Source organism: Triticum dicoccoides, chromosome 2A (assembly GCF_002162155.2).
Source record: "Triticum dicoccoides isolate Atlit2015 ecotype Zavitan chromosome 2A, WEW_v2.0, whole genome shotgun sequence".
NCBI classification, from domain to species: Eukaryota; Viridiplantae; Streptophyta; class Magnoliopsida; order Poales; family Poaceae; genus Triticum; species Triticum dicoccoides.
The window spans coordinates 709,088,566-709,111,604 of record NC_041382.1 but is presented as its reverse complement, the minus strand read 5'-3'; the positions used below and the strand labels follow the sequence as shown (position 1 = coordinate 709,111,604).

The 23,039-nt window shown below is 43.6% G+C and overlaps 2 protein-coding genes across 2 annotated transcripts; both read left to right on the top strand.

Annotated features, from left to right (window-relative positions):
- The first annotated feature begins 735 nt into the window (after window positions 1-735).
- On the top strand, window positions 736-10,492 carry LOC119356466 (ubiquitin-like). Its single transcript, XM_037623422.1, has 3 exons — window positions 736-841; window positions 1,206-1,419; window positions 10,183-10,492. The coding sequence occupies exons 1-3, from the start codon at window positions 739-741 to the stop codon at window positions 10,280-10,282; spliced, it is 417 nt and encodes a 138-aa protein (XP_037479319.1). The 5' UTR covers window positions 736-738; the 3' UTR covers window positions 10,283-10,492.
- A 6,669-nt stretch (window positions 10,493-17,161) lies between these two features.
- On the top strand, window positions 17,162-19,028 carry LOC119356465 (ubiquitin-like). The gene is made up of 4 exons (XM_037623421.1): window positions 17,162-17,309; window positions 17,750-17,960; window positions 18,442-18,508; window positions 18,787-19,028. Exons 1-4 carry the CDS (start codon window positions 17,207-17,209, stop codon window positions 18,832-18,834), a joined length of 429 nt encoding a protein of 142 aa, XP_037479318.1. The 5' UTR covers window positions 17,162-17,206; the 3' UTR covers window positions 18,835-19,028.
- Window positions 19,029-23,039: the final 4,011 nt, after the last annotated feature.

The following is a 23,039-nucleotide window of genomic DNA, read 5'->3' as shown; positions in this document are numbered from 1 at the left end:
TTACCAGATTCAAGAAATTTTGCACAAGTTACCTTGTCTGGACAGAACTGTAACACCGTTTAACTGTTTTTTTGAACCACAAATTATTAGTTTAATTTTTTTGTGGTACTACTTAGCATTTTTAAAAACGGGGATACTTTTCTTAAATCCAATAAATTATGATAAAGAGAAATTTAAAATCTTAAGTAGTGCCGCAAAATATTTTATATATAATGAATAGTATAATTTACTCGCATTTCAGAAAGAGGTACAAATACTTCTATTGTGTCAAGAGGTTCGGATTGATACTTTGCAAGGTTGGACTGTTCATATTAGTTACCATGTTTTATTTTGTAACTGGAATTACGAGATATTAATCGGCCAATAAATACTCAATTTGTTTTACAAAAAATAAAGCTCATGGATGCTGCGGATATAGGAGTCCTGTTTGGAATGCATAAATGCCAAATAATTTCAGCAAAAAATGGACGACTTTGCTTTTAAGACATGGTCAGATCATTAGGTTTGGAAAGAAAATGAAAGCGGCCTTAGATGTTGGGCCTTCAATGGGCCACAACGGCTCCTCCGACCGACTTCCGGCCTTCGCGGCCTCGCTTCACTAGGGATTCAGGGTTTTCTTGACGGCTGCGTTTCCTCCTACAAAAGCGCACCCACGTCCGCGGCGCTTCCATTCTCACCATTTCATCACCACCCGGCGAGCGGGGGAGAGGAGAGCAGGGGCAGCAACCGGCGGCAAGGATGCAGATCTTCGTGAAGACGCTGAGGGCGGAGACCATCACGCTCGAGGTGGAGAGCTTCGCGGCCGTCGACAGCGTCAAGGCCAAGATCCACGACAAGGAAGGTACGCGCCCTCCGCCTTCGCCCATGACGGCCTCCGGTCGCCTTCGCCGGCGTCGGTTCTGTTGCTGCTTTGTTCGATGATCTTGCCCCGATTCAGAGCAGATCGTCCTCCGTGACGAGCATCTTTGGGTTAGAAAAATATCATGGCTTCTCCGCTAGCTTATCTGTTGGATTGCCTTGCAATTGACCTCGGGGTAGGGCAAATTAGGCTCCTTTTGTAGGCCATCCGCCTGAATCTGAGCAGATCCTCTGTTTCGCAGCGTACAATTTGGTTGATTTCATCATCTCCTCCATCGAACTGCATATGCGAGCGTCTTGTGGTGCCAAATTAACTGCGGACGCTATGTTGGTTTCAATAACCGCAGGTATCCAGCCGGACCAACAGCGCCTCATCTTCGCGGGGAAGCAGCTCGAGGATGGCCGCACCCTGGCCGACTACAGCATCCACAAGGATTCCACGCTTCACCTCGTGCTGCGCCTCGTCGGCGGTGGCAGGGGCTCGTGCTACCCGTTCAGGTTGGAGCCTAACCTGCTCGCGCTTGCGCTCAAGTACAGGCAACACAAGCTTGTGTGTCGCAAGTATGTTACTACTCCTTGGACAATTTCTTTTACTGTGCATCGATATGCCGCTGTTACATGCATGTTTGTGTCTGCAACTTTGGATGTCTATGAGCTTGTGAATTGCCATGTTTCTGTTGTGCTCTGTTCAATGGGGATCATATCTTTGTCTGTGGTTTGGATCCAGATAACCACTAGCTTATTAGTGTACTTTTTATCAAGCACTAGTTGAGGTGTAGATGGACTATTTCTTTCACTATACATTGATATGTTGTTCTTATTTACTCCCTCCGTCCCAAAATAAGGGGCGAATAGCTCCCACGCGATGTCGTTGGTGTGAACTATCTCTCATGCGACGTCGTTGGCTGTAATAGCTCTCATGCAACATCTGCGTTGGAAAAAATAGCTCCCATGCGACACACCATTTACGCGGCTAGTTGGCTGTTAGTTAGGCTGAGGTTTGGTTAGGACACTGGGGGTTATGTGCTCTGACTGGTGGGGTCCACCTATGGCCACGTAGACAAGAGTCAACCGTCCACGACTCGACCTGGGACTGTGTGACCGTGCTCGACTCGCCCGTGCTGGACTGGGCGAGCGGCGCCGCCGTAAGCATCTTCTCCGGCAGCGGTTTCTTCTCCGCGGTGGTGGAGCACATTTTTCGGCAGCGGCAGAGCTATTGCGAGGTGAGCCCGAAACCCTAGTCCCACTCCCCAGAATTTTGGGGGATCTGTGGCCTCATGTTGCCCTCTGTTTCTTGGCGATTTAGAATCGGGCTCCATTGTATCTGGGGGTTGTTTCTTCTCCGCGGCCCGGTGGTGGAGCGCCTATCTCTGCAGCGGCTATTGCGAGTGAGTATTTTCCAAACACTACTCCCATTCCACTAAATTTTGGATAAATCTGTGGCCTCATGCTGCCCCTGTTTCTTGGCGTTTTAGAATCTCGATTGGATAGGAGATGGAGTGAGGGCTGGATGAGATGGAGCGAGGAGACAATGCTTCAAATCGGTAATGCCACCCTCTTTTCTTGGCGATTTAGAATCGAACTCGATTTGGTAGTGACTGCCGCCGCTGCCTGCCATTGACAAAACAGGGGAGGTTCAGGTTCTGCCACCACATTCGCAATTATAGTGGAATTTTTTCCCTGTAAAGCCAAGCTCAGTGATGGCAGTGTCCAAGACATTGATAGAGATACCACCGTGAGGTTGGATGTCGAATTTGCAGATGTTGATCCCCATGAATTGGAGAGCATGAAGGAGAAGGCCGTGGGCAATTTGGTGGAGAGAATTGGGGAGAGTATTGTTTGGGGTCCAGAACAAGAGGTATCTCTGCAACGTTTCGATTACTATAATGGTGAATATGTGAGAATTGAAGATGGAGAATCCATGGTTGCTGAAATTGATCAGCAAGAAGGGTGGGCAAGCAAACAAGTAACATTTTATGCAGAGCTAATTGATCTGCAAACTCATTTCAGAGTTGGTTATGTGCAATCAAAGAGGGCTGCACAGATGGAAGATGATGAGTGGGTTTCACAAAAGAAGATGTTGGCATTGTTGACTGAACCGACTGTAGTAGCTGAAGATACAGGGATTGATGCAGATGGAGAGGAGGGAACCCATGGTGCTAGGAAGATTATTGTTGACTGGAATGTAGTAGAGTTGAATGAAAAAACAGATTTGGTCATTACACCAATATCTGACATTGATATAGCCGAAATGTTTGGCATTCAAGTTGATGACAAAGATAAGGAGAAGGATGACAGTTCTTTGCCTGCTGAAGGTAACACAGGCCCTAGAAATGCAAATGAGGATGAAGAACAGCTGATGAGAGAGGCTGCAGATGATGTGGATGATGCAGATGATAATGAGCTGGTTTGTTTGTATGACAAAGAGAACCCAGTTATTGAGGTGAGAAAGTTGTGGCCAAGCATGAAGGAGTTTAGGATGTCTTTCAGGACCTATGCAGTGAAAAAAGAGTTTGATGCCAAGACTATGTGGACTGATCGAAAGAAATTTTATGCTCGGTGCAAAGGTTATGATGATGGTGGCAATCCTTGCAATTGGTACTTGTCTGCCAGACTACAACCTAATGGAAGTACAGTAAGGGTAAATCAAATACCACACCAGCATACATGTATGATCACTTCACAAAGAGTTTCAAAGATGACATCACAGCTTTGGGTTACAGAGAAGATTACTCCTATTTTAGCGAAGACTCCAAACACTACTGCAAAGAGGCTTAAAGTTGACTTGGAGAAGCTGTACCCCATCCAGCTGCAATATACCACAGTGTGGAAAGCAAAACAAAGGGCCATGAAATCATTGTATGGTGACTGGGCAAATACATTTAGGATGTTGTATAGTTTTAAAGCAGAGGTGGAGAAGAGGTCACCTGGGAGTGTGGTGGAGATAGATACAGAGGTAACAGAGGATGGCAAGGTTTTATTCAGCAAGTTTTTTATGTGTTTGAAGCCTTGCATAGATGGATTCAAAGCAAGTTGTCGTCCATATTTGAGCATAGACTCATCTTTTTTGACTGAAAAGTGGAATGGTCAGTTGGCTGCATGCAATGCTCTAGATGGACACAACTGGATGTTTCCAATTGCAATAGGAATGTTTCAATCAGAGACAGAGGCATCATGGATATGGTTCATGATACAACTGAAAAGATGCATAGGGCCAGTTTCTCCTTTGGCCATCCACACAGATGCATGTAAAGGGTTGGAAAATGCAGTAAAAAATATTTTCCCCCATGCTGAGCAGAGGGAGTGCTTTGGACATATGTGGATGAATCTGATAAAAAATTCAGACGAGATGAATTTGGGCGCATGTGGCCAGCAGCAAGATCCTACACCAGACAGACACATTCCTATCATCTTGGTAAGATATTGGCATCATGTAGTGATAATGAATTTGCTTCATGGTTGAACACCCACCATTCTCTGTTGTGGTATAGATCAGGTTTTAATACTGCCATAAAATGTGATCATATCAATAACAACTTGGCAGAAAGTTTTAACAACAAAGTGAACGATTTGAAAGACTTGCCTGTGCATGACATGGTGGACCAAATAAGGATCATGATCATGCGTTTGTGGGAGTTGAGAGGAAAAATTGCTAATATTTTGGAAGGGGACAAGCTTCCAGCAGTGGTACAACAGGTGGTCAACAGGAGTAGAAATCTTTCACATCTATCTATTGAGAAATCTTCCTTGTGGGATGCTGAAGTTAGAGATACAAAGAGTGGCAAGAGGCATGTGGTAAATACTGAGTTGCATGAGTGCACTTGCCAAGAGTGGCAACACACTGGAAAACCATGTGAGCATTCCATACTTTTTTTGGCATCTAAACCCAGGTTAAATATGCACCCATATTTGCATGAGTATTATTCAGTACAAAAATTCAAAGCTGCATATGCAAGTCCAATTCCTGCACTGACTGACCAATCTCAGTGGCCTGAGGTGGAAATAGAATTTACCTTGTGTCCCCCTGTCACTAGAAGAAAGGCTGGGAGGCCTAAACAGAGCAGATTCAAAGCTTGGTTTGAGAAAGGTGGTTGTAGTAAGAAGGGGGAAAAGGAAAAGGAAAAGAATGATAAGCCCAAAAGGGCTCAAAAAGGTAACAAAAATAGGTGCAAGTTGTGTGAGGTACTTGGGCACAGAATTGGTTCATCCAAGTGCATCTACACTCCTCAGAGGCCAAAGTATGTTTATGTTATTGTTTTTGCAAGTTTTTGATTTTGCTACTTGTTCTAGTATCTAACCAAGTCAAATGCTTTATTTTTTAGGAGGAAGCGTGCAGAAAAAGCCCCACCTCTTGTTGTTGAACAATGCTGGCCAGTGAAAAAAGCAAGAATCAATGGCTATAGACGGAAGAGCACTAAGCAGATAATATTTGGTGACAAAGATATGGAGCTAACTGAAACTGTTACTGCTGAACATGAGCTAAGTGTTTCTGTTTTGGACGATGTGATGCATACTGAATCTGTTTTGCAGACGCTAGGGCAATCTGAAACTGTTGCAGATGAAGCAACTGTTGTGCTGCCATGCGAATCTGCTTTGACAACTGTGTTGCCATGTTTGGAGGTTGTGCTGCCAAGTGTTGAGTTGCAAACTGAAGTAGTTGAACAATGTGTGCCATCTACTCAATCAGCAGAAGTGCAAACTGAAGAAGTGGGACATGGTCAGGTGCAAAAGTTGAGGGGGCCTAGTGGAGTTTGCAAGGGGCCAAAAAGCAAGAGCATCAGCATCAACAAACTATGTGCCGTGGAACCAAACGTTGGAAAAAAGCAGAAGAAATCGAGTGGTAGAAAGAAGCAAAAGAAATAGAGTCGAAATTATTCAAATTTGATGTGAAAACTTAAGTTTGTTGTCATTTGATGTGAAAACTTATGTTCTTTTATGTGAAAACTTATGTGCTATGATGTTGATTTGACTTGAAATAAAATTCAAATTTGAACCGACATTCAAATTTGAACCTATCTCCAATATTTTTTGAGTTCATTTGTTTGTTCTGTGATGTTGCATCATTTTATGTACTACTATGCACTTTAGTTCATAAATCCAACCCTTTTTGTGAAGTCCAACTCATAGTCACTGAAAATGTTGTCCAAACAGGCTCCAAAGTAAGGGAAAACGGCCCCATTTCTAAGCAAGTTTTTTCGACCTTCTCAAAATCACCCAAAAAAGATTTTCTTAGCTTATATTATACCTATATAGGATCAATACGAAGTCTCACCTTTTTTTGAATAAGTATTCATATTATTTAATTTATTTTTGAAAAAACACCCTTTAATACAAAGTCAGCAATAAAACAAGTTTAAAAATTTTAAATGCAAAAATAACTTCAGATCCTCCTTAGTCACTCTAAAATGAAGCTAAGGTGATATTTTTGATTTTTTTGCATTTTCAAAACCTCAAACCCTCTTCTCACTCCTTTGAACTCTATGCAACCTTAGTCGAGATAGTCCAATTTGTGAAGGTTTTTTCATGCAAAGATCATTAGATCAAGTTTATCATTTTATATCATAACTATGTAACATAAAAAGGCTATATGCGCAGGTTTTTCATTTTTTAGATTTTTTTTGAATTAGTTATACACATTTGAATGTTCGGTCAAACCTTTCAAAACCCCGCTGACTGCCTCAAAACCCTGTAACCCTAGCGGCAAACGTCCACCGTCGATCTAACCCTAACGCCAAACTGCGGCCGTCGGATAGGCCTTCTAGAAGGATTCCGCGGGGGCGATCCGTGGGCTCCAATCTGATTGGCCACCCTTTTTTCTCTCTGACGAACAGATAACGTTGAGCGGGGGAGCATCTAAGTGACCGTTGGGCCGAGCGGATCGGGCCCGGCAGAGCCTGTCGTGCGTGCGCACGGCCGTCGAGAGGGGGGATGGGCTGCTTGCAAGAGGGTCAATGACATGTGGGCCATCCCTGTCCCATGCATGCCATGCAACGTCGCAGCCTAGCAATTCTTTGCTCATGAATGCCTAGCCATTTGCATGTGGGCTTGCATGCACGCATCGACGTAGTAAAGCACGGTAGGGGCGCAGCGTATAAGTACGTCGCATCTAAGCTATTTTAACAAATGCATGTTTGAACCCGACGGACGCGTCGGTGGTGCAGCTCCTTTTTCAGTGTCACGCGCGGATGAACGGACCTGTTTCCATGCCTGTGCCGCCCGTGCCTCTTTGGATGCTCTGCCCACCATTTTTTGAATTAATGCCCGCAATTACTTATGCCAGTGCAAACGGAGAAGAGAAAATGATCGAGAAGGCACCGTGTACACATTAACCACGGCTGCAACGCGGCTATAAAAGGGCACCATTTCCTCATCCTCTCACACTCATCTCTCAAGCCTCCTCCCCTTCTTCTTTTCGAACCAAATCCACCACTCGAGCCACCATGCAGTTCAACAGCCCTACATATCGTCGCCCTTGCACCGTGCCGGAGAGGCAGTACCCGGCCGGAGTCGTCGTCGAGAATAGCCTGAGGGTGTGGGCCATCTCTAGGTGGAGGGGCCCTAGAGAGTTGGCTCGCTTCTTCCTCCAAGCCGGCTACCGCCACCTCCCTCCGGGCACTCTGCCCATGTTCCACCTCCACGAGCAGTACGATGGCAACGCCAACGGCTTCGTCATCGGCCTCTATGTCACCTTCACCAACCCCTATGACGCTCACCACCTCGTCGGGGAGGTGTTCTGGTGTGGATGCGAGTTTATCGCGTTCACGACCTACAACATCTTCACCAACTTCCACCACATCTTCCCTCACCCCAACGGCATGCACACCCTCCCCTACCAGATGCCGGAGAACGACGAGTGAGGGGCCCAAGGAGGAGGGGCCAAGGAGTTGTTCAAGGGGTTGTTCAAGTGCGAGTCTTCTATCTATCTAGTTTGTGTTTGTGTTGGTTCGGCCGCGTGTGCCCGTGTCTTTTATATATCTAGTTTTAATTATTTTACTTTCATGTTTTATAAACTATATGTAGTGGGGGGATGCCCCTCTATATGTTCTATCTATCTATGCTACTAGGGTACGATACCCGATGCCCCTCTATCTATCTATATGTTTTTTCGGTCCTAAAGTTTCTCCATTGCATTTTATTTATGTGGCCATGTGTACTAAAAAATGCACTAAAACATGATCCAATCATATAAGTTGTTGTTAGCACGTGTCTAGTTAATTATCTTTCTTTTATGTTTTATGCACTATATGTTGTAAGGGGATGCCCCTCTATGTTGTAAGGAGATGCTACTAGGGGCACACTAGATGTCTTCTTTTTTTGAGAGGGGCACAACCTTTTTCGGTTGAAACACACGAGTAAAAACTTTGAAAACACCATAGCACAAGTCAGAAAAAATATTAAAAAATGGTGCTTGGTTGAAATAAACTAGAACCAAACAATTGCAACTTTTTTGGTTCACAAAGACTGCAAGTTGGACTGCTAACTAGAACCAACCTTTTGTTTTAGCCGAAACAACACGGGACCCTACCATCGGACACGATAGCTTATGCATAAAAATAGCTCAAATAATTATCAGATGAGTTATCTCAAAAAAGGTGACTGCAGGAAACTTAAAATTTGTGAAATAACCTAAAGCCGAAAAGATATATCGATGTCAATGACCGTGTGCACTTTTTTGCACTAGCTACACTTCTTTTATCAATGGGCCTAGATATGTTCTATTCGGCCCTGCCTAACTTCTATATGGGCCTGGCCTTTTTGGGCAACAGGCTGTGGACGAACCTTTTTTTCCTTTTCTCCCTTTACCACTGAAACTGAAACTGATAACGAACTGAAGAACTAAAAATACGGGGCCGAAACAGAGTGGAGAGGACGTGTTGAATTCGTACAGCGCAACACTTTTCATTCAAATATACATATCATTACGATTACAAATGATGCCCAATCTATTCACTTACGACTAATTATCATCACATAAAAAAATACGAGAGCAATTACACAAACATAAAAAAGTCCGGCCATCAGCCCCATCAAATTGCCCTGCTTCTGCAATTCGATGAGTTTCTTCATCTGCTTGTTCAGCTTCTTCAGCTCTGCCGTCACTACTGCATCCCCCACCGTAGCCCCAATGGAACGGGCAGATCCAGGGGCCCCAGATCCAGACGCGCCCGATCCAAACTTGCCCAACTTCTTCGCCTCCAACGGTAAATCGAGCTCTCCTGATGCACCCTCCAGTTGAATCCGCTCTATGTACTCATCTAGCCACTCAAAATGGGTGCATTGCTTCAATTTCTGAAATTGGAAAGATGAACTCTAAATCCCAAATCCGATGAAAAATGGGGAAAAATTGGGCAAATATGAAATTGGGAGACAAAAACCAAAATTGGCATATTGAGAAGTAAAATCTCACCTTTCCCTGCTCTGGTTTGCTCTCGCATTTCACGAATTCCCGCCCAAGGTTGCCATTCTTGTCGGTTGTTGTGACTAGCCGCTTCAGGGGTGCGATACGTGGGCATGCAGGGCACCTTGTCATGGGCACTGCGCCATAGCGCGGCCATGAGCGGCGGGAGGCTGAAGCGGAGCTCGACATTGCTAGGTCGCGGCCCGGAACGGCGTTGCTGCGCGTCGTCGCCGGAGAAGAAGAACAACAACGGTCGGGGAGGGGGGGAGGGGGGAGGATGGGCTCGGGTGCTGCACGGCTCGGGCCACGGCTCGGTGTCCTCTTGTACCAATGCTGACCTGGATAAGTTAGTGGGTCCCACGCAGTGGGTCCTGCTCACCTGACCAATGCTGAGTTGGATAAGTTAGTGGGTCCCACGCTGTGGGTCCCGCTCACCTGATTCGAGTTTTAAACATGTGTCTTTGGATTAGGCAGCAGTGTCGCATGGGAGCTATTTTCTCCAACGCAGATATCGCATGAGAGCTATTACAGCCAACGACGTCACATGAGAGACAGTTCACACCAACGACGTCGCATGGGAGCTATTCGCCCCAAAATAAGTGACTCAATTTTGTACTAAGTTAGTACCAAGTTGAGTCACTTATTTTGGAACGGAGGGAGTACTTGTTTGTATCTGGATATCTATGCACATGATAGAAGCTTGTGAATTGCGATGTTTGTTTTGTCATCTCTTGGATGAGGATCAATGCATATGTACATCATATCTCTGTGAGGTTTGGATCCAGGAAAGTACTAGCTTATTAGCATACAGGTTCTCCATTTGGATGGAGTATTAGTTGATGCCTTACTCTATTTGCCACAAGTACTAGCTATAGTCATTCACAAGAGTACGTATATCCTAACTTGTCCATGATTTTGCGTTGCAGGTGCTATGCACGCCTGCCCCTCAGGTCTACAAACTGCCGCAAGAAGAAGTGCGGCCACAGCAATGACATCAGGCCCAAGGAGAAGCTGCGCTTCCACTGAAGCATTGGGAACATGACCCAAGTGACATGCCATCGCTGGATTAACTGGGAGTTCAAAGTTTGGTTCGAGTCTTAGTTTCAGTTAAATGTTGCTTCTGGAATCTAGAACCATAAATGATGCTAGCTAGCAGTTGCTCTTGTATTACTAGTTTCTGTCGTAGTACTGCAATTCGCTCTTCCATGAATGGTGAAATCAAGTATTTGAGTTCTACTACCTAGCTTGAATGATGATGAAGTCAAGTAGCACTCTTGCTTCTATATTCCTGTTATGTACTATGGTTGAATCTAGTTTCTCAGGCCAGCATTTCCTGCTAATTAATTACATGAAATGCAAACTTTCGTTGTCCAAATTAATGTTTGCAACTCTGCATTTTCTGCTGCACATCTCTATCTGGTGCCCATTTTGTTAGGAAACCAGATGCCGTCCATGTGCGTGCCAAACAGAGTTCCAGTAGTGAAATCAGATTACCTTGTCACCTTCACTGAATTCATGCTTGTTGCCCCATACATACTGCCAGCCCGTGTCAATCAGGTCATGCCGTAGATTTATAGATGAAATTTCCACCACAACTCTGTCGTCGCCGGGTACATTTCATCCCCGGGAAGGGAAGGGGCCATACTCGGGATCTGTTCATTGTTGCAGAATTCGGAAACTATACAGTTACAAGACATTACAAAGCATGGACACCTGAACCTGAATGTAAATGTGGCAAGCAAGACTAGCTAGATTGTGGCACCTGATTCAGAGGTACATCATCGTAGTATAGGGAGATGGATTTCTGTGGGTGCTGAATCTTCTGGTACTCATTATTCACCTGCTATATGTCATCAAATTCCCCACGCTTGAGCTACATAACCGAGGCCCATTTGCATTTCATTTCATATCGGTTTTGTTGTTTTCGTTTTTCGTCTTCCATTTCTATTAATTTTTTGTTTATCTTTCATTTTTATATTAATATTTATTTTTACATATTCCTTTTTAAAAACTGAATATAAATACTTTTTATAAATAAGAAAACATTTCTTAAACATGTAAACACTTTAAAAAACTAGATAAACACTTTTCTGGAAAGAAAATAGGTGAATATTTTTTCAATTATTTGAACATTTTTGTCAACACTTTTAAAAGTTACAAGAATATGTTTTAGAGGTATGGACATATTTTTGAAATTACACATTTTTCGGAAAATACATGAAGATTTTTTTCCCTACAAACATGGTCAAACTTTATGAAGTTTGACTTAGACAAATCTTATATGCGAAGTAAAAAAACAGAGTACATGAAATCCATTTCAAAATATGTGAACACAACTTTAAAAATAAACATTTTTAGAAGTACATGAATATTAATCTTTGATATGTGCAAGTTTTTTCATAACAAAAGAATACTTTTACTTATTTTATTTTTAAATTAACTATAATATACATTAGTTTAGCCAAAATAACTAGTTCAAGGGCTCCGGTTTCAAAGGTTATCACCAAGCCCCCCTGGTAGCTAGCGCAACTTGTCATCACAAGAAAATTTTGCTGGGTATTTTTCTCGCCGCAAGAAGAGGGGAGTCATCTTACTGCTTTTTCCACAAGATCCAAATTAAAAAAAAAATCTTGTCAATCGAGCATCTTTTGGGTAGACCCCTTTGCCATTTCCCGAGGCTGGTTTTTTACAATTTGGTTTCTTTTTATTACTCCTATATTTTTCCCGATTTAGGGCATGTTCTTTGGTTTTTGTTAAATTTTTCCTGTTTATGGTTGGATTCATTATTTTCTTTGGTTTTTCCTTTTTTTGTTATGGACTGTGATATTTGGCACATGTGTGCCATATAAGCAAAACTGTCACACCTCTACTTCTTTCATTTTAAAATACCACACGGTCCCCTTTCCTTCGACCCCACCTTGTCCCGAACGACCTTGCAGGCTCGCCCGAGAAACCTGCTTCTCCCGCACATCTCACGCGCCCACCTTCGAGAAAATTGCCACTTCTTCATGTCTACCACATGATAAAAAATATTGCGCATGTGGGATTTGAACCCACACCTCCTTGGCACCAAAGCGCGCCACCACAACAACCTCACCCTTAGGTATTTGTTGCTCAAACTAAAGAAACTAATCGTTTTGATTTTTTTTTACAATTGTGTTACTACAAAAAAGTACAGAAAATTACCATGATTTTTCCTCGGGACAAAGTTACCATGGTATCCGCATGCAAGTTATCAGACCTGTGTTGCGTAAGTTACCGTGCTATTTACATAGAACTTACCAGGTACTATGTTTCAACAACTACACCCCTTTCAAAGTTACCACTGTGTTATAAGGTCTTGGATGTGTAAAATACCGTGGTACTTACACATAAGTTATCAGGATATGCGTATATCAACCTCGTCCTTGGTCAAAGTTACCATGGGGGATTGTACATGAGTTACCAGGTCTACAGTTCGTATATTATCATTGTACTTACACTTAAAAACCTGGATGTGTTTCGGTAACTTTTTTCATAACTTTTTGGATGATTTTGCGTAACTTATCACGCCTATAGCGGGTCAAAGTGGGCTGTTTTTCTGGGCCAACCGACGAGCACATGTGCCTCCTCATGACACTAAACATTATGTGGCTTTTCTGTGGCACATCATGTGTTGTGTTCATCTAAGAGGCCTCGCGAGGCGAGTGTATATTTTTAACAACTTGTTTTCCTTTGGTAAAACATTACCATCATGTTTATATTGTAACTTATCGGTTATGCGGTGCTTATATTATCATGTTATTCACACAAAAATTATCGGAAATGTTTTGAACAACTTTTTCCCGGGACAAAAGGTTATCATGGTGATTCTAGGTAACCTATCAAGCCCGCCGTGCTTAAAATATCATGCTATTTACATAAAATTTATCAAGGGTATGTTTCAGCAAAATTTCCCCCCACTGGTCAAAAACTTATCATGGTGTTTAGTTATCGCGGTGCATATGTTTTCATGCTATTTACACATAAAAATACCAGGGGAGGGAGGTATAGTACCGTGCTATTTACACAGAAGATACCGGAGTATCTTTTCAAAAAAAATCCCTATGGTCAAAGTTACCATGGTGTTTCTATCTCAGTTATCAGATGTGCATTGCGTATATTACCATCTATTTACACATAAATTATCTGGTATATTTTCACATTTTTCTTCCCCAATGGTTAAAGTTACCACGATGTTTGTATCTAAATTATCAGGTCTATGGCGTGAATGTTATCGTGCTATTTATAGAAATTACCCGGGGCTGGGGTTCAACAAATGTTTTCCCAATGATCAAAGTTACCACGATGCTTTCACCAAAGTTATCACGCCTTCAATGCTTATGACCATGCTACTTACACATAATGTACCGTGTGGTATACAAAAGTTATCATGTTGGTGGTGCATCATTTATCGTGGTGGTGATGGAGAATTTACCACGGGAAAAGTTTATGTGTCAGGTTTGATAGGTGAAACAAAAGTTTTTCAGTGATAAAATATTAAAGGCAAAACATGTCAAAAACAGTATTTTCCTTAGCTTGGTCAACAATGAGTGTCATAGGTGAGATGGTTGGCTCCCTTTGTTGATTACCTACAGACCAGAGATCAAATCCCGATTAAAGCATTGTTTTTGCCCAAAAATCTGAAAGGCGCGTGGGGATGTAACTGGTGATTGAAAGGAAGGAAATCAGGAGGGCGGGAAAGGAAGGAGATCGGGAGGACGTGCGGGAATGGAAGGGGATCGCGAGGAAAGAAACGAGATAGCAAGGACGTGCGGGAAAGGAAGGAGATCGGGAGGGTGTGGCAGTTTTGCAATCTGCCACACGGTTGCCACTTACATATTTCGAAAAAATATTGCGCATGTGGGATTTGAACCCACACCTCCTTGGCACCAAAGCGCGCCATCACAACAACCTCACCCTTAGGTATTTGTTGCTCAAACTAAAGAAACTAATCGTTTTGATCTTTTTTTTTACAATTGTGTTACTACAAAAAAGTACAGAAATTTACCACGATTTTCCCTCGGGACAAAGTTACCATGGTATTCGCATGCAAGTTATCAGATCTGTGTTGCGTAAGTTACTGTGCTATTTACATAGAACTTACCAGGTACTATGTTTCAACAACTACACCCCTTTCAAAGTTACCACTGTGTTATAAGGTCTTGGATGTGTAAAATACCGTGGTACTTACACATAAGTTATCAGGATATGCGTATATCAACCTCGTCCTTGGTCAAAGTTACCATGGGGGATTGTACATGAGTTACCAGGTCTACAGTTCGTATATTATCATTGTACTTACACTTAAAAACCTGGGTGTGTTTCGGTAACTTTTTTCATAACTTGTTCGATGATTTTGCGTAACTTATCACGCCTATAGCGGGTCAAAGTGGGCCATTTTTCTGGGCCAACCGACGAGCACATATGCCTCCTCATGACATTAAACATTATGTGGCTTTTCTGTGGCACATCATGTGTTGTGTTCATCTAAGAGGCCTCGCGAGGCGAGTGTATGTTTTTAACAACTTGTTTTCTTTTGGTAAAACATTACCATCATGTTTATATTGTAACTTATCGGTTATGTGGTGCTTATATTATCATGTTATTCACACAAAAATTATCGGGAATGTTTTGAACAACTTTTTCCCGGGACAAAAGGTTATCATGGTGATTCTAGGTAACCTATCAAGCCCGCCGTGCTTAAAATATCATGCTATTTACACAAAATTTATCAAGGGTATGTTTCAGCAAAATTTCCCCCCACGGGTCAAAAACTTATCATGGTGTTTAGTTATCGCGGTGCATATGTTTTCATGCTATTTACACATAAAAATACCAGGGGAGGGAGGTATAGTACCGTGCTATTTACACAGAAGATACCGGAGTATCTTTTCAAAAAAAATCCCTATGGTCAAAGTTATCATGGTGTTTCTATCTCAGTTATCAGATGTGCATTGCGTATATTACCATCTATTTACACATACATTATCTGGTATATTTTCACATTTTTCTTCCCCAATGGTTAAAGTTACCACGATGTTTGTATCTAAATTATCAGGTCTATGGCGTGAATGTTATTGTGCTATTTATAGAAATTACCCGGGGCCGGGGTTCAACAAATTTTTTCCCAATGATCAAAGTTACCACGATGCTTTCATCAAAGTTATCACGCCTTCAATGCTTATGACCATGCTACTTACACATAATGTACCGTGTGGTATACAAAAGTTATCATGTTGGTGGTGCGTCATTTATCGTGGTGGTGATGAAGAATTTACCACGGGAAAAGTTTATGTGTCAGGTTTGATAGGTGAAACAAAAGTTTTTCGGTGATAAAATATTAAAGGCAAAACATGTCAAAAACAGTATTTTTCTTAGCTTGGTCAACAATGAGTGTCATAGGTGAGATGGTTGGCTCCCTTTGTTGATTACCTGCAGACCAGAGATCAAATCCCAATTAAAGCATTGTTTTTGCCCAAAAATCTGAAAGGCGAGTGGGGACGTAACTGGTGATTGAAAGGAAGGAAATCAGGAGGGCGGGAAAGGAAGGAGATCGGGAGGACGTGCCGGAATGGAAGGAGATCGCGAGGAAAGAAAAGAGATAGTGAGGACGTGCGGGAAAGGAAGGAGATCGGGAGGGTGTGGCAGTTTTGCAATCTGCCACACGGTTGCCACTTACATATTTCCTTTTGTTATTCTTATTTTAATTTTGTAGACATGAACATTTAAAAAATATATACAATGAGCATTTTCCAAATACATGGCGAACATACCTCTATTATATGACAAACATTTTTCAGCATGCAAATTGAATTTTTTTTTCATATACATGGTGGCCATTTTCCAAATATACAATGAACATTTTACAAAAGATATTTATTTATTTATTAATACTTAAAAATGTTATTACTAAAAAATGATGGGATTAATAAATAATGTACTAGGATAAATAAATAATGTACAAGGTAATAAAAGTGTATAAATATAAGATTGAATGGGTATATGGAACGTACTTACATACATAGGCACACGATGCCATACAGTGTGAGTTTCCATAATGTTCAGAAGGCTATCATGCCCTTCTTTACAAAAAGTTCGAATTCACACGGTTGATTGTTAAATACGGTAAACCAAAACTAAACACATATGTAATATGTCAACTTTTTTGCTGTGGTTCGTTTTGGTTGTAAGGTAAGAAAAGAGTGTCTATTAATCAGTTGCCTGAAGAAAGTTCAGGTTTCAGTTGATTCTCCACCGCGTCTTCGCTCTCCTCCCTCTTCCATTGCCGCCTTAGTCTTCCTCGCGCCGCTGTCGACCCGCCCTTCGGCACCGGCACCATCGTCCCCCATGCCCCACCGCTGACTTCATTGCCTTGCCACCTGTCATGCCCAAGCCGCCTCTGCCCTGGCCAACCCTCTAAATGCCCCTTCTCCCCCCCACCCCTCCCTTTCCCGGCATCGCATCATACCCGCACCCGTTAAGCTCCACCTCACCGCCATCAGTGATGTTGCGGCCAACCTCATCGTCCCCTGTTTGTGCTTTGCGCCTCACACAGAATCGACTGTTGCCTGAAACCTGAAAGAATAGCAAACGTGAAAATAAATCAATTGCAAGACTAAAATCACTAAATATGGCCTTCTGGGCCATTTGTCCGAAAGGACCGGTTCAACAAGCGTGCAAGGTTTAGTTATGGACAGCATAGGGCCGTCCAGAAGCCCAGAACCGCTGCCCCGACCGAGTCGCGATCTTCTTGGCGGCCACGCCTCCCGTTTCTACCTTTGCAAGCTAGGGTTATGGGGCTTTCCGTAGCGACCCCGTTGCCTCTCTCGGCTTCCTGCCTATATAAGGACATCACGCATGCAGCAGTCGATACCAACACCAAGCACAACCCGTCCAGAGGAGAACGAGAGCCATCCACGACACGGCAAGATGCAGATCTTCGTGAAGACGCTGACCGGGAAGACCATCACGCTCGAGGTGGAGTCCTCAGACACCATCGACAACGTCAAGGCAAAGATCCAGGACAAGGAAGGTACATATACGTGAACGACGAATCACTACGCCATCTCTTCCGTCTAGTCGACGGCTGATCGTACGTCTTCAGCAGCGTTGCATCGGATCTTGCATACTCTAGTTGCTTTAAAACCCGCCTAGTTTGTCTTACCATGCGCACCTCACTACTAATATGGTCTTGGTACGCTTGTTGAATTTAATTAGTTCATAGCTAGAATCCTCCATGTTGTCTTGTTCGACAATCACGGTCTGAAACAGAGCAGATCGACGTGTGTGATGTCTCTCTTTGAGCTAGATAAAGACTTTTCTACTTATCCGAGGTTAGATAGGTTTGGATCGGCTTGTTTGTTCTTCTGTGGTAACCTGCGGTAGGACGTACATGGACCAGATTGGTTTATCATCTCTCTCTGGATGTACTTCAGGGAAGGACTAATTGTGGAAGTTTCTGTTTTTCTGTAGGTATCCCGCCGGACCAGCAGCGCCTCATCTTTGCAGGGAAGCAGCTTGAGGATGGCCGCACTCTGGCCGACTACAACATCCAAAAGGAATCCACGCTTCACCTGGTGCTGCGCCTCCGCGGCGGCAGCAGAGGTGGATACCCCAAGAACCTTGAGCCCAACCTCCGCATCCTTGCTCAAAAGTACAATGAGAACAAACTAGTCTGCCGCAGGTATTCTCCTGTTTCATGGGTCGGTGCCTATGCATGCAGCGCATGAATTTTTATCTTGCTTATTTTTTTAGTTTATGCATGTGTAGACAAATGTTCGTGTTGTTAAGAGCGTTTTGCCAAAAAGAGGTTGATCGATCTCACCTTCAATATCATCCCCTTTCTTTGCTTTGCGGTTATATATTGAAAGTCAAACTGACCAGCGGTTTTGGTTTGCTTGCTATAATGGCTGATTTTTGTGAACAATAGAATTAACTACTCCCCCGTCCCATAATATAAGAACGTTTTTTTAACACTACTCTAGAGTCAAAAACGCTTTTATATTATGGAACGGAGGGAGTAGATGTTTGATATGCACATGATTAATTAAGATGTGCGTAGTACTCCCTCGCAACTTAAAAGCTTTAACAGAGTTCTCATCAATGCTTAAATTGAAGTCACTGATTAATCATTAGACTTGTCTCAAATAGTCACTGCCTTGCAGGTGCTATGCACGCCTACCCGCCAGGGCCACCAACTGCCGTAAGAAGAAGTGTGGCCATAACAATCAGGTGAGAGAACCTTATTTTCCTGTGTTATTGAAGTACTTTACCCATTTACACAGAGGCTAACATCTGTCCTGTTCAGCTGTTCTTGGTTATCATAACACTAAATATCTTGTTCGGTCTTAATCTTTTGAGCAATATGTCACCATTGCATACTTAGAGTTGTTCTTGGTTACTATTGTCAGCTTTGTATAATGTTGTTGTGCAAAATAATTACATATAGATGATAACTTAAACTGAACAACTTTTGTTCTAGTAATGATTTTTCTTACCTTCTCTTTCAGCTAAGGGAAAAGAAGAGGTTTATGTCCAAGTTTGCGAATGCTTCTTAAACATTGGAAATGCGTCTGGAGCCATATAGACTGGATTTTAAGTTCTGTCCTAGTTTGAAGTCATCTTGGATTTTGCTGAATCGTCTAGCGTCGTCATATATATTGGAGTCTAAGTTTTGTCCAGTTGATAGTCCTCTTGGATTTTGAACCTATGGATGCTTTGGAATATATTATCTATCAAATATCCTGATTTATACGAGTTGTTTATTTTGATTTCTTACGGGTTTGCTTAATCAACTGAAAAAAAGAAAAGAGTCACCACGAATCTCCGCACGGAATCAAATGATGTAGGAAGAGAGCTAGTCACACCCCACCTTTTTATTAAATATTTACTAGTTGTTGTGTATTGACACTTGGCCCGTCGGCTAAATCAATAGCCCACTAGGAGGCAATGATTTTGGCCACCGCACGACAAACTTATATCATTGAACCGCTCCAACGAAAATTTAATACTTTTAAAACTAATCTAGTTGAGCTTACATGAGGGTTGGCCTACGCGAGCTACACCATGCACCTATTCAGACTACAAACAGTTTTTAACACATGAACACTTCTTAGAATTAGATGAACACGTTTAAAAAATGGTGATTTTTGAAATCCATAACATTTTTCTTACACAACCATTTTTTTAAGTGCATGGGCACTTTTTATATGGTCACGGGCATTTTAGATGAGGCGACACACAATTAAATGAGGAAAGAGAATGTTATATCAATATGATATTGTATCATATTAAATAATTAATGTACTAGTATTGTGTCATGCACTAAGTTATCGGGATCATATCCTAGCACTTGTCCTCGTCGCTTTAATTCTTGCATTTGCACCTCATTGAACTTTTCTTGTTCTTTGGGCATTGTGGACTCATACACTAGTATGATACTAGTATATGAGCAAATCGTAGCTACACGTGGATATGATGTCATAGCAACACATGATGGAATCAAACTGATTAATTATTGTATGAATGCATGATAGTCATAGGCAGTTCAAGCTGTCGAGCATGGCTGTAAGTTAGAGCTGGTGGCGCTTTCCAATTATATACAAAATATTCAATGGCCACGCGTCATCCGACATGAGTCATTGGATGAGGCGTTGTGCAACCGTCCGATTTGACAGCTAGACTATGTGAGCAATGCAGCACCCCTCCATCGCAGTCGCCCTCATGTCCCGTGTTGCCGCCTACCGCACTGACGAGGTACCATCGTTACCTTGTAGAGGATAACGGTCGGCGAGATCAGCGGGGTCATCTCCCACACACCAAAACAGCCCATTGCATTGAAGCTTCTGCCGCCGTCAAGATGAGCAGGTTGGGGCACCACATCGCATTGCATTGCAGCTTCGCCGCCGGCGAGAACTGTCAGTCGCAGACTTCTCGCGTGACATTGACCCCCGCCACCGTAGGTTTTCCATCAAAACCATCGACTACGTATCGAAATGGTGCAAAAAATAATTTAGAGTGATGGCTGTCTTGTTAATTTTTCGTCAGCATCACTCCGTGTCATCAATTTTGCATTTGAACTGAGATATGATTCCTTTGTCGCTATTGTGCAGTGTTGGAAGTGAGGTGTTTAAATGGAGTAAGAATCCGGATATGCCAGTTGATGAAGCTATGTACCTAGGGTAGGGGCACGGACCCGTCCAAAGAGCCCTACCCAAGGACATCCCTAGAAGAAGTCACCTTTCAATCGACTTGAAGATATCCCACTCGACGGGTTCAAGACACTCGACCAAGAAGCTATCACTCGACCATGAAGCCAACCACTCGACTGCCAGGAGACCTAAAGTCACTCCGCAGGCAAACGGTCGGCTGTTAAGTAGTCTTTATGATCATTATAGCACTTTATTAGGGGTGTTACCAGTAACGCCCAACCTTAAATGTACCTTAAACCCTGCATTACTGAGGGCAGGAGGGGGCCGGCGAACTCTATATAAGCCACCCCCCTCCTCAGTATGAAGGGTTCGCACCCCTGTAATCCATACACACATAATCCAGTCGACCGCCTCCGGGCTCCGAGACGTAGGGCTATTACTTCCTCTGAGAAGGGCCTAAACTCGTAAACCTCGCGTGTAACAACTTCCCAATAGTTAAGATCTAGCCTCTCCATATTCACCCCCCTACATCACTGTCAGAGTTAAAACCACGACAGTTGGCGCCCACCATGGGGCAGGAATCTTAGCGCTTAGTTGGAGAAGTTGCGATCTTTTCCGATCCCTTTGATCATGTTTTCTTGCGGAGTTTTGCTGGAGGACCGCGAGATCCGTCTCGGCGCGCTCACCTTCATCGTCGATGACTCCGCCTGGCTAAAGGAGGCACCACTCGACATCGACGCGCTCCCCGTCCGCGGTGCGACGCACTTCCGCGCATGCATTCGTGGCGTCCTCCTGCGGCAGCCATCGACCCAGTATCGGTCGGCCCCTGCGTCGTCTCCCCGCCCTGTCTCCCACCAGCGCAAGCGCTCCGGTCGGTCAAGACTTCAGCGGTGGGTGAGGCATGTCGTGGCCCGCCAGTCGGCAGCCCCACAAGTCGCGGCAATCGTGTTGGGGAATGTAGTAATTTCAAAAAATTTCCTACGCACACGCAAGATCATGTGATGCATAGCAACGAGGGGAGAGTGTGATCTACGTACCCTTGTAGATCGACAACGGAAGCGTTTGGTTGATGTAGTCGTACGTCTTCACGGCCCGACCGGTCAAGCACCGAAACTACGGCACCTCCGAGTTTTAGCACACGTACAGCTCGATGACGATCCCCGGACTCCGATCCAGCAAAGTGTCGGGGAAGAGTTCCGTCAGCACGACGGCGTGGTGACGATCTTGATGTACTACTGTCGCAGGGCTTCGCCTAAGCACCGCTACAATATTATCGAGGACTATGGTGGCTGGGGGCGCCGCACACGGCTAAGAATAAGATCACGTGGATCAACTTGTGTCTCTATGGGGTGCCCCTTGCCTCAGTATATAAAGGATGGAGGAGGAGGAGGCCGGCCAAGGCTTGGTGCGGCCAGGATGTGGAGTCCTACTAGGACTCCAAGTCCTAGTAGGAGTCCACCAAGAGGGGAGGAAGGGAGAAGGAAGTGGAGGAGAAGGAAAGGTGGCCGGCCCCCTTTTCCCTAGTCCAATTCGGACTAGAGGGGAGGGGGGGGCGCAGCAGCCCCTTGGCCCTTTTTCCTCTTCCCACTAAAGCCCATCAAGGCCCATTGCTTCTCCCGTAACTACCCGGTACTCCGAAAAATACCTGAATCACTTGGAACCTTTCCGATGTCCGAATATAGTCGTCCAATATATCGATCTTTACGTCTCGACCATTTCGAGACTCCTCGTCATGTCCCCGATCTCATCCGGGACTCCGAACTCCTTCGGTACATCAAAACTCATAAACTCATAATATAACTGTCATCGAAACCTTAAGCGTGCGGACCCTACGGGTTCGAGAACAATGTAGACATGACCGAGACACGTTTCCGGTCAATAACCAATAGCGGGACCTGGATGCCCATATTGGATCCTACATATTCTACGAAGATCTTTATCGGTCAGACCGCATAACAACATACGTTGTTCCCTTTGTCATCGGTATGTTACTTGCCCGAGATTCGATCGTCGGTATCTCAATACCTAGTTCAATCTCGTTACCGGCAAGTCTCTTTACTCGTTCCGTAATACATCATCCCGCAACTAACTCATTAGTTGCAATGCTTGCAAGGCTTCAGTGATGTGTATTACCGAGAGGGCCCAGAGATACCTCTTCGACAATCGGAGTGACAAATCCTAATCTCGAAATACGCCAACCCAACATGTACCTTTGGAGACACCTATAGAGCACCTTTATAATCACCCAGTTACGTTGTGACGTTTGGTAGCACACAAAGTGTTCCTCCGGCAAACGGGAGTTGCATAATCTCATAGTCATAGGAACATGTATAAGTCATGAAGAAAGCAATAGCAACATACTAAACGATCGGGTGCTAAGCTAATGGAATGGGTCATGTCAATCAGATCATTCAACTAATGATGTGATCCCGTTAATCAAATAACAACTCTTTGTCCATGGTTAGGAAACATAACCATCTTTGATTAACGAGCTAGTCAAGTAGAGGCATACTAGTGACACTCTGTTTGTCTATGTATTCACACATGTATTATGTTTCCGGTTAATACAATTCTAGCATGAATAATAAACATTTATCATGATATAAGGAAAT

Coding starts and splice junctions, on each gene's coding strand:
- LOC119356466 (XM_037623422.1), top strand. CDS start 739: ATGCAGATCTTCGTGAAGACGCTGAGGGCGGAGACCATCACGCTCGAG. Junction 842..1,205: donor CAAGATCCACGACAAGGAAG/GTACGCGCCCTC, acceptor CAATAACCGCAG/GTATCCAGCCGGACCAACAG. Junction 1,420..10,182: donor CACAAGCTTGTGTGTCGCAA/GTATGTTACTAC, acceptor TTTGCGTTGCAG/GTGCTATGCACGCCTGCCCC.
- LOC119356465 (XM_037623421.1), top strand. CDS start 17,207: ATGCAGATCTTCGTGAAGACGCTGACCGGGAAGACCATCACGCTCGAG. Junction 17,310..17,749: donor AAAGATCCAGGACAAGGAAG/GTACATATACGT, acceptor GTTTTTCTGTAG/GTATCCCGCCGGACCAGCAG. Junction 18,509..18,786: donor AGTGTGGCCATAACAATCAG/GTGAGAGAACCT, acceptor CTTCTCTTTCAG/CTAAGGGAAAAGAAGAGGTT.